The sequence below is a fragment of the Macrosteles quadrilineatus genome, unplaced genomic scaffold (genome assembly GCF_028750875.1).
Source record: "Macrosteles quadrilineatus isolate MER2022 unplaced genomic scaffold, UCM_ALF_1.0 Scaffold_1__1_contigs__length_201487025, whole genome shotgun sequence".
NCBI lineage: Eukaryota > Metazoa > Arthropoda > Insecta > Hemiptera > Cicadellidae > Macrosteles > Macrosteles quadrilineatus.
Window position 1 is genome coordinate 162,304,438 of NW_026542594.1, and position 12,048 is coordinate 162,316,485.

Genomic DNA, 12,048 nt, shown 5'->3' on the forward strand with positions numbered 1-12,048 from the left:
TCCTTAATGAAAAACCTGTTTGAAGTCCTTCATAACAATCCGACCCATTTGGCGAAGGGTCACTTGAATATTCATGCACTAGTTTGCCTTTCTAATTATTAGGCTACTATACAGAGTTTCTATAAAAAAAACGTTTCGGGACTTTGGGAAATGAGTCCTCAAACTAAAATGAAGAAAAAACTTTTGGTAAGATATGTCCGAAAATGAATGTTTACCCAGATATGCGCAGTTTTGTTTTTATCTAAATATATTTTTATCTGTGAAGCCTTTCAACTGATGATTATGAAACTTGGTAAGCATGTTAAGGAACACAAGGCCTATTATAAAAAAAATAGTAAAATCTTTCTGATTATAAGTTTCAAAATGGCGGCCAATTACCTAAATAGCTCAAAAATGGATAACAAATCCAATGACATTTTTTCATCTTTAATTCCCTATCAAACGATACCAAGATCAAAAAGATCAGACGACAAAAAATTACTTGAATATATCGTGTTTTAGTTGTAAGGTTAGGCAAAATGAAGTGCACCCCGACTTATTTTTAGCCTACACCAAAAACTTTGTATTTCAGCTATTTTCGTCAGATCTTGGAATCTTTTTAAAGGGAATTTAAAATGCAAAAAAGGTGTATTAGAATTTTTTTACTACCTATTTTTGAGCTATTTAATTAATAAAAACATAAACGACCACCATTTTGAAATTTCTAATCGGACTTAATAACTACGAATTCCAAATAGTTAATAACTTCATATATCGAGGCATTTTACTATCTTATAGATATACAAAAGTCATAGAAATTCAGAATAGGATAAATGCCTAAAATATAAGTTGGCATTCATGTGGAAAACTTATTAAACCAAAGCTGTTATCAAGGGAAACAAAAATTAGAATCTACAAAACAATAATTAGATTAGTACTCTTATATGGAGGGGAAAATTGGATCCTGAGCAAAACCACGGAAAAAAAGATTATAACCCTTGAGAATAAAGTTCTAAGAACTATAATATGATCCAGTGTGTGAAGATAGAATATGGAGAATCCGCCACAATCAAGAGTTAAGAGAATCATCCCGGGACCCCGATATTGTAGGAGAGGCCCAAAGCAGAAGGCTAGAGTAAGTTGGCCATATCTTGAGGAGAAATGAGGAGAGCTTGTTGAAGAAGGTACTAAGGGGAAATCAATGGGGAAGGAGACCAGTAGGATGACCAAAGGCTAGGTGGTGGGACCAAGTCACGGAGGATATGGAAAAGATGAGACTAGTAGAGGAAGATTCGGAGGACCGATAGAATTGGCGTCAAAGTGTTGGCTAGGCCAAGTACCAGCTTGGGTTCAAGTGGCCATGGCAGTAAGTAAGTATGTAATTGACTTATATCAAATGTATTAGATATGTCAAATTCCACAGTTTCCATAACAAGTTCTGCCCTCAGCAAGGGGTTTAAGTTAATTTCTTACCAGCTAAAAGAAAAATACTTTTTGACATATTTGTTGTTTGATTTACAGAGAAAATTTCCAATAGATAATTCAAGTTATAAGGTAAAATGCTGGTGTTCTACTTCTCACTTTGCCTTTCAAAGTAGTATTTAACCTTACTGAAATCCACAATCTGCGAATGGGTCCCCTTATTTGTTATAAATTGAATTAGTCCATTCATTTATAACAAGATACATCCATGCACCAAGTATATGTAAGTTCAACTTTGTTATATATTAATACGTATAACGTTATGCTTGTCGAAAATATAATAAATATTGAGTTAAAATTCGTTATATTTATTTATAAGTAATGAGAAAACTATATTTTGTGGAATACTTTTACGCCTATGTTTCTACTAACACAATTTTGTGAACAGTTTTGCCAATAATTCAATTGTATATTTGAAGACAGCATAAACGATCTGCTGAGGACAGAAAGAGCTGTTTTAGACGTGACCACTGGCCCTTTGATCTCAGACAATGACAGAGAAAAATATATCCACCACTGATGATAAGGTTTGTGGTATATAACATCAAAAGGGTTTGCGAAAACTTTATCAGATCCATGCCAGCTTCTAAAAATTAGATTTCAGGAATATATTTGTTTTTTTTTATATGCGTGTTCAAGTATATCTAACAACAGTTAAATATCGACAAGTTGTGCATGGTATAGAATAGTGCTCTTTTCCTAAACACGCGTTCTTTCAGTCCACTCGGCAAATCATTATTTTAAAGATTTTACCAAATTTTTTAATTTTTTCTTAAATGATGCGTATATTGATTTGATAAGAAATTCAGTATAAAGTTATAAGGATTACAACAATATACAATTAATAACTGCACACGTCATCACGACATGCTCCGTACCATTTAACAATATTTTACGTTTTTAATATCCTAAATGTTCAAATTGTGAGAGTGTATATGTCTTATTTATTGTTTATTATCAATTGACGACCTTCATAATAGGAAGTGAGAAGACATCTTGACTGGAATGAGAATTACTCCTTTGTGAGTACCGGTTGCCATACTACAACGCACTGGATGGCACAAATACAGGTATTCGGTGTCAATTTATAGTATTTAAATGCGATCAGGGGCTAAGATTGAATATAATAAAATATTTTTGTAAAATCTAATCAGACTGAAATTTGCTGCGGCTAAAGTCTGCCACAATCCTAAAAGTATCTTTTTTCAATTATCTATCATTATTAGTATAATTGCATCCTTAGAATATTTAAGGTTATGTAATAATTTATTATTGTTTGAAATAATCTAAAATCGCTTAAAAATAGCTTGCAAAGCGGACGCAGACTGTTACATTGTTGGGGCAGACTTTCGCCGCATGCCTCGGTATGCACTGCAACTAACCTCCAGTTGTCACGTATAACTAATGCTGCCATATCTCAGTTAAAATCCGCCCAATATTAAAATAATAATGTGTCCATTGAATTGTAATTAAATTGTATTAACAAAGTTATTCTTGTAAATCTTTTGTAAAGTCAACGGTTTTCGAGTCATTTAAGAGAGAAAGTTTTAAATGGCCACCATTTTGGATTGGTACAATTTATAAACCTGATACTTAATGCAAAGATTAGCCTTACCTGTCAATACTTACGTACCAAGTTTCAAGTCAATCGCTTAAGGAGTTCGAAAGTTACGGATTCATTAGTGAAAATCACATACAGACGGACAGCCGGAAATCGAGGCTCCGTCGAACCATATTTATAATGTATAAATTAGTCATCAGCTGTTTGATATTGTGAACATTTTTATTTGTTTATCTTTGGATGATTTTTATTGATTCTTGTAGTCATGGAGAAATCAATATTTACCAGAGTTGGATTGTTCTGATGTGTAAAAAAATGTTAGTTTGTTAAAGCATTAAATATCTTAATTATTTTTTTAATTTGCATGTTGATTTAATTACAAGCTATTTCGGCATAATGTCAGGTACTGGTGTTAAGTTCTCAGACTTGATTAAGCAGTATGATGGAAGTGGTGATTTTAGTGAGTGGTTAAAGAAACTAGAATTGGTATGTAAGCTCCAAAAGGTGAAAGACTTGCAGACAGTTCTCCCCCTATTTTTGGCTGGAGGAGCATTTTCTGTATATGACGGGCTAGCAGAAAATGTAAAGAGTAACTATGAGGCTCTCACCAATGCATTGCTGCAGGCCTTTTCTGCGAACTGTTTTCAGGCTTATGCAGAATTTACAGCTAGGCGTCTACTTCCCGGTGAGTCACTAGATGTATATGCTTCTGATTTGAAGAGATTGGCAAAATTGGTGGACCCTTTTGTATCTGATGAGTGGATTAAGAGCGCAGTTGTACATGGCTTGCCAGAAGATACTCAAACCCAGTTGAAAGCTGCGTGTTCTCTTCAAAGCATGGAGTTGTCGGATGTAATGACAAGAGCTAGGAATCTGTTGGGCAGTGAGTCAAACTTTGGGGCGGTTGCACAGGCTAATGCCAAAGTTTTCAAAGTTGGTAAACAGTGGTCTAAAAAATGCTTTGTTTGTGAGAGGGAAGGCCACGTAGCACGTTCGTGTCCCCATCTAAATCGTGAGTCAAAAGTAACCTGTTACCGGTGTGGGGAGGTAGGACATTATGCCTCAAAATGTTCACAAATTCCAAAAAACGAGTGAATGGGGCTGCCTTATGTTGCGCGGGTGGCCCAATTTCTTCAGCGCAACTCCCTACATTAACAATAAGTGTGTCGGGTTTTAAATGCTGTGCCTTGCTGGACTCAGGTTGTTCAAGGAGCATTGTGTCACCTAGTTTAGTGAAATATGGAGTAGAACTGAAGCCAGTAAGTCAAAGGATTATAATGATGAATGGAGAATCAGTTGAGTGTAACATGACATGTATGTTACAAGTTTTGATAAGAGGTGTTCCGCTCAAACTGAGTTGCTTGGTTGCCAGTGTATTGCCAAGGTATCAGATGCTTCTAGGGATGGATGCAGTGACTGCAATGGGGAGGTGTCACTATTGATGGAGATGGCACTATTACGTTCAGGGACGTTGATATCGGAGCGATGGCTGAGGCCAAGAAGGAGTTGTGCGTGAAGGAAACCTCGGAGAATGGCAACGATGAGATCGCTATTAATGATTGTGACTTTAATGCGAAATTTGTTGATGGAAAATGGACCGTTGAATGGAATTGGAAAGATGGCGGTAAAACACCTAAGATAAATAACCAAGTACCTTCATACTCAATTTCAAAAGAGGCAAGGGAGGCGTTTGACGCTGAAGTGCATGATTGGATAAGAGACGGTTGGCTCCAGCCTTATGACGGGGAGTTTGATGGCTTAATTCCTTTAATGGCGGTCGTGCAACATAACAAGGACAAAGTGCGACCTGTAATGGATTACAGGGAATTAAATCAGTATGTTTCAAGCCATACAGCAGAAAGTGAGGTTTGTGGGGAAAAGCTAAGGATGTGGAGAAAGCTAGGAGAACATGTGAGCACTATCGACCTTCGTAAGGCATATCTCCAAATCCATATTGCTCCTCATTTATGGAAATTCCAAGTGGTCCGATTTAAGGATAAGAATTATTGTCTAACACGACTCGGGTTTGGTCTAAATGTCGCACCGAAAATAATGAGCAAAATTGTTAATAAAGTTCTGTCAATGGACCCAATAGTCCGAAGTGCTACGGACTCTTATGTTGACGACATAGTGGTGAATGAGAACATTGTTGGCGGTGATGTAGTAAAGAAGTTGTTGGAAAAATATGGGCTGTCAGCGAAACCAGTGGAGCCACTTGATGGAAGTAGGGTTTTGGGGCTTAACGTCTCAAAAAGAGATGGCAAGTTGATGTGGACCAGAGACAACAAGATAAAAGCTTTGGATAAAATTGAGACCAAGAGGGATGTGTACTCCTTGTGTGGGCAGTTAATCGGACATTTCCCGGTGGCTGGTTGGCTTCGACCAGCATGCAGTTTTCTTAAGAGGCAATTGACAGATTTGAAATGGGACGATGTGGTGGGCAACCGAATCAAGATAATGTTAGGAGATATAATGGAAAGCGTAAAAGAAAAGGATCCTGTGTTTGGAAAATGGGCAGTGTCATCTAGTGACAAAGGAACTGTGTGGTGTGATGCTAGCAGCTTGGCGATCGGTATTTGCATTGAAATTGATGGTGAAATAGTTGAGGACGCGTCTTGGCTAAGGAAAGAAGATGATTCGGCGCATATTAACTTAGCTGAGTTAGAGGCTTTGTTGAAAGGAGTGAACTTAGCTTTGAAATGGAATTTGAAGGAGTTATACTTGGTCACAGATTCGGCCACCGTTTATGCTTGGGTAACATCCATATTAACAGGAGACCGACGTATTAAAACACATGGGATGGGTGAAGCTCTTGTAAGAAGACGGTTGGGTTTGTTAAAAGACCTCATATCAGAATGTGGCCTTAAGGTGAGGATGGATCTGGTTAAATCGCAATTTAACAAAGCAGATCGCCTGACGAGAGTTCCTAAAAAGTGGTTGGCAAGAGAGGAGGAAAAGACCAGTATTGCAATGATGGGTGAAGAAGAGGAGGAAAAGACCAGTATTGCAATGATGGGTGAAGAAGAGGATGAGGATAAACAAAAGTTGGTCAAAAGAATCCATGGTCTGCATCACTTTGGTGTTAATCGAACTCTTTTCACAGTTAGGCGTTGTTACCCAGCCGTTGAGTTTAGTAAACAGGACGTTGACTGCGTAGTCAAATCATGCAAAGAATGTTTATCTGTTGATCCATCCCCCATCAAATGGAAGCCGGGGCACTTGGATTGCGACAAGAATTGGCACAGGCTTGCGATTGATGTGACTCATTATGGGTCATATAAATTTCTTACAATTATAGATTGTGGTCCAAGTCGGTTTTGCATTTGGCGACGGATCCCAAGTGAGACTAAAGAACAGGTAGTAAAAATCTTACTTGAACTGTTTTCAGAACGAGGTCCACCCCAAGAACTATTAATGGACAATAGTGCAACATTCAGATGTGAACAAATTGAACAACTGTGTGAGGAATGGGGGGTTATCCGTCGTTTTAGGTGTGTGAACCGTCCGTCCGGCAATGGAATCGTTGAACGAAACCATAGAACGATAAAGAGAATGGCAACAAGAACCAGAAGAAGTGTTCAAGAAATGGTATATTGGTATAATCTAACACCAAAAGAAGATTTGAATGAAGAGTCGACACCAAGCTCTAGATTGTTCTGCTACAGGTGGAGGTGTAAGGGCGAACCTGTAAATTGTGACGAGCAACTAAGAACTGAGTTTTCACCTGATGAACCTGTGTTTGTCAAGCCTAAAAATTCCTTATGTACTACGAGATGGAAGCCTGGTGTGGTCTCACGGCAGCTCTCACAAACCAGCGTAGAGGTTGATGGTATGCCACACCATATTGCTGATGTTCGTCGTGCTGGTGTTGACACCACGGGGGCGTGTGCTTGTGATATAAATTAGTCATCAGCTGTTTGATATTGTGAACATTTTTATTTGTTTATCTTTGGATGATTTTTATTGATTCTTGTAGTCATGGAGAAATCAATATTTACCAGATTTGGATTGTTCTGATGTGTAAAAAAATGTTAGTTTGTTAAAGCATTAAATATCTTAATTATTTTTTTAATTTGCATGTTGATTTAATTACACTTTTATTAACCCATGGAACAATCCTGTGAAGTTTTTCGAAAGAGTTCACAAACACCCTACTGTAATCATCATAAAAAACTAAACGTCAACGTACGTATGATGGGAAAAATAAATCCGACATGTGTACCGAACTATGCATGTTAATTCAAATAATAACTGGCTACAGGTTTTATAACCTTAAACCTTAAACATATTTTGTTTTCATTAATATAATATAGCAGATCTATTTTTCTATATATTTAATGGGTCTTTGAGAATTTCATTTTTTTCGTCATTGTTAATAAATGTCCAGTAAATTGAATAGATTTGTCACTTACTCAATATTACCATTTTCTTATTAATTATGATAGATGTATCGTGGATACAATTATAGCATAGTTATACGTTGCAATTGTGGAATAGTTCATGCTTGATGAATATACTAAATATGTTCTTGAACGATTTAAAGAATTTACAAGAATTTTAGAATTTACATAGTCATGGTAAAATCAAAGAAGTATTCATAGAGCCAGTGACGGTAGATCTGGCTTTCATGCTCCCAAGTGACAGCACAGTGGCGGGTGTGACACTTATTTCAAATTATGATGTCATCCGTTCCATATTTTATGTTGTTCTCCCAACGTTGAGGATCTCACATGAAAAATCTCGGAAAAGAGTAAGGAGTCTGTACTTTTCCTGTACTTTTTCTGTACTTCGGTTTGACATTTTATCTCTTAACAAATTAACTGACAAAATCGTATGACTACTGGCATAAAGTTAATAAAGGCAAAAATAAACCTTTTTTAACGTGAAAGATAAAGTTTATATGAAATTAACGGTTTCACAGTAAGTTAAATAAATAACATGTATAACCAGCAAAATAAAACTATCAGGATTGATAACCTTGTAGTTGTAATTACATGCAGAACTCTTCTTTAGTAGTATATCCATTAACACAAGCGACGAACTTATACGAAAATCAACTTTTTGATGGCAAAATGATGGTCGAATACTAATGGAAACCCTCTTTGTTTAGAAAGTAAAGACTAATTTGAATTGACTTAATTGATTTATACGATTAAATAATACAGAAAATTCTGTTAAATTGGTTTGAGATTACTTAAAAGGGAAATAGTAAAGGAAAAACGTACAGGTTCTGAAAAAAATCATACTATACTGTATTATTTTTAAAGTAAATTGTCAAATGAAGAGTGTTTTTAACGCAACCGAAATAACAACTACAGTACCAGGAGAATCGTTGATAGATCGCAAGCTGAAATAGAGAATCTATTACAGGCCTCAATATTGTTTTTTGTCGAGCGGGAGGTGGGTTCTAATGACCTGGTGTCAATTAATTTTGACGAACAGTTGTTTTTTCAAGGTAATGAAATCACACATATAAACTTAATTTTCGAAATTTTATGGCATGAAAACAATGATTTACTTTTAATGTACAATACATACTATTGAGCTTGCCAAAACACCATATTTATATCTTATTCACAATAAATTCCTAATAACATCTAACTATAGCCATCAATGCTCAGCACCTAAGTGACGAGTAACAAAACGGCTTTAGGTAATAGTATATTACGTTACTAGTCCTGAAAATAGGTGTTTACCAGACAAGTTTGGTCGTTCCTGTGCGAGAGAAAAACGAGTCCGGTAAACATATTTTGGACGAGTGAGGTATGATATTTTACGCCATACTACTAAATCTGTACAAATCCTCATATATTACCACTGATTAAAGGACTAACAATCACTAGTCATACTCTCTAAGAGGGGTTATGTTTTTTTCTATAACCACTAATTGTCAAATATAGTATAATCAGCCGTTTGGTGTCCGGTAAAAACTCATTACAGTACAGTAGTACGTAATGAAACCCCATTTGCTGGTGGCAAACAGCTGTTTTCCGGACCACATCCTTGCGTGGGAAGTTCGTCAAAATAGTATAGTGTAGCGTAAAGGGTATTACTGCTGTCGACTATTAAGTTTGTTCTCATTTGTTTGTTATCGAGCTAAATTTCACATTTACCTCGTAGATATATTTATAATATCTCTTTTAGCGAATTTCCCATATAGGGAATAAGCTATTACCGTAGTACTCATGGTAAGACCTGGACCCGAGACCGATTTAATTTTTCATTTTGAGGTCCCTAGAGGCCAAAAACACCATCCGTTCAAATTCATATATATATATATATATATATTTATATATATATTTATATATATATTTATATATATATTTATATATATATTTATATATATATATATGTGTCCGTTAGCGCGATAACTCGAGCAAAAATGATCCGATTTTGATGAAATTTGGTACAAACGTGTAAACCTACGTTTATTCGAACGAGTTCGCGATCCAGCATAATCGGACCATGGGAACGGGGGTTTATGGGGGGTTTTATGGGGTAAAAATGGGTTTTTCCCATTTTTGAACCTGAAAACAAAAAATTTTGCGATTTCTTTCTAAACCGTTTTGTAGAGCTTAAAAAAAGAAATAATTTTGTATATTGAAGCGCTGTTGTATGCCTAACGGTCATGGAGAAAATTCAAAAATAGTGTAATTAAAAATTCCCATGTTATTCTTATGGAGAAAATGAAAATTGTTGTAGTTTACTTGTTTATGGGTATATATTAATAAAATTTGGCAAATTTATTTATTTCATCCTAAACTATTGACGTATGGTCAAAAAACACTTTTTATCTTCCCCGTAGCAGCAAACCTAAGCACTCGTTAAATCTAATGTTATTTAAATAGGGAATAATATGTCTTATTTATGGAAATATTTTAGTAAAAATGTAATCAGACGAGTTGAAATTCGCTTAGTCTGCAGGTTTGCTGCGGTGGGGGTATTTTAAGTATATATATTTTAGAATATCTTTTTTTGGAATCACATTAGTGTCGTTAGTTGTATTAAACGTTTTAAAATACTTCAAACGAATAAACATCGTTGTGTACATATTTAGTATTGCCAGTAAAGGCACTTTTACTTTAACAATACTCGTGAAAAGAGCAATACATGTCATTCAAGATTTTTAAGTTAAGAATGTATAGACAAGAAAGTATTGATAACACTAAAACTATTCTAACAATACTTTTAAATAAACTGAAACGTTGCACACTGCATGCTGCAACTGTACATACTTTAAATGGCTGATTGACAGTTTGATTGTAAATTAATTATCAAATTAATATTTTCTAATAAAATACTAAGAACGGTATTTCCATTATTAGTTACTTATGTAAAATATTTCAATGAATACTAGGTTATCGATCTGCACTTACTAATGTGTACCTGTAAGTATAGTTCCACTGTTTCAGACAGTACTCGAAAGATTAAAGGATAAATTGCTAATGGATATTATTTTGATACGGTACTGAGAATACCTTTATAAGAAAATACGCTATACCTACAAAGTACTCAAAACAGGTTAGTTTGATCCATAAAACCATAATAAAAGTCGATGATTTGATACGTTTGAGGTTGTGTAAGATTATCATTTCGATAAAGTAATATTTCCTCATCAGTTTCAATATGAAGATTTAAATCAAGAATCAACCTTCAGAACCTGCAGCTTTTGGCAATATTGGTTCCAATTCCTTTTTGATTGAACATTAAACTAGTGATAATACTTAATCAATAAATTATTATAGATATTACCAGTTCTCGTAAGATAAGGGAAAACGTTCTGTTTCAAGAGCAGAAAAATTATCATATATTTTTTTCAATTACGTTTGGTTAAAAAACATCAATTTGGTTTACAACATTTTTATTTCCTCTTTTATATCTATATTTTTTTATATTATAGTAAAAATAATACAATTTAAGTCAAGATTAACACAAAAACTGATAAAGATTAACAATCTTACTAACACTCGTCATTAATAACATGTTATGATGTTAGTCTAATATTTAATTATTTTTATGTAAATAGAGGGAAACTCACTATGAAACTTAAACGTATGTATTTTTTATTACTTTTCATGTCAATGAAACGACCAACACATTGGATGATTATTCACAAGCTCAAAGTTTTGAGTTTGAGTGAAATCACCGTCTAAAAAATAAAACATGCATCGTAATAGATGTTCTACACGAAAGACCTAAGTACCTTTACATAGTGTGAAATACAAAACTTAGTTCAATACATGACTCTGGTCGACGAAAGTAAAAATAAAATAGATCACAGTTGTCAGTTACAAGGGTAACTTTATTTCTTTTGACATTAGTAATTTAGTTGTTAATCTTTACCTTGAAAACCCCACCGTATGCGCTTAAATCGTTATTGAATGTGTACCAGGACTTTGAATGAATATCGGTTCCTAACCTTTTAGCAGACGGTAATACATTAGGCCTTCCGTTTTCTTGGCGTGGAACGCATTTTACGTTCTCAACCATAAATGAAGCTGTAAAAGGCAACCCTGCTGCCTACTGGGAATAACTTCCTTACTCATAAGGGATCTTGTACAATAGATTTATGAAATGGGTTTTCTATCAACATAAAGTTACAGAGTGTAATGTGTCTAATGTTTCATTTTTATGTACTTGATATTTTCTAATAATTACTGCTGTTGTAAAGTCAATTGTATTGCTACCAAAAAAGATGAAGATCAGAAAAAGAATACATGATTGATTTTAGAATAGATGATTGTAAAAGAATACATTAGGAGTAAACGAGAGCACGCCCCGTTGTCGAAAAATCGACCAAAAGTATGTTTTGTGCAAACTTCTCTATTTTCACCCTACACTGTAAATAAAACATGTGATTGGAATGTCATCCATATGTTTTGATTTTCTGTTTATATTTTATTGTTATTTTGTCATCACCATAGCAACCCATAAGACCCATGTTAATTTTTAAAAATTTCAAATTCACTTTTTGTGCTTATTTGTGAGCCTATTTTAATTTATAAAGGGACTCTGCACATCTACAG

The 12,048-nt window shown here is 34.7% G+C and overlaps 1 protein-coding gene across 1 annotated transcript; it reads left to right on the top strand.

The window, feature by feature from the left end:
• The first annotated feature begins 4,507 nt into the window (after positions 1 to 4,507).
• LOC129002130 (uncharacterized) lies at positions 4,508 to 6,928 on the top strand. The gene has a single exon (XM_054429727.1). The coding sequence runs from the start codon at positions 4,508 to 4,510 to the stop codon at positions 6,926 to 6,928; it is 2,421 nt and encodes an 806-aa protein (XP_054285702.1).
• The last annotated feature ends 5,120 nt before the right edge of the window (positions 6,929 to 12,048 follow it).

Excerpts from the sequence above, each read along its gene's own strand:
- LOC129002130 (XM_054429727.1), top strand. The coding sequence starts at position 4,508 with ATGGCTGAGGCCAAGAAGGAGTTGTGCGTGAAGGAAACCTCGGAGAAT.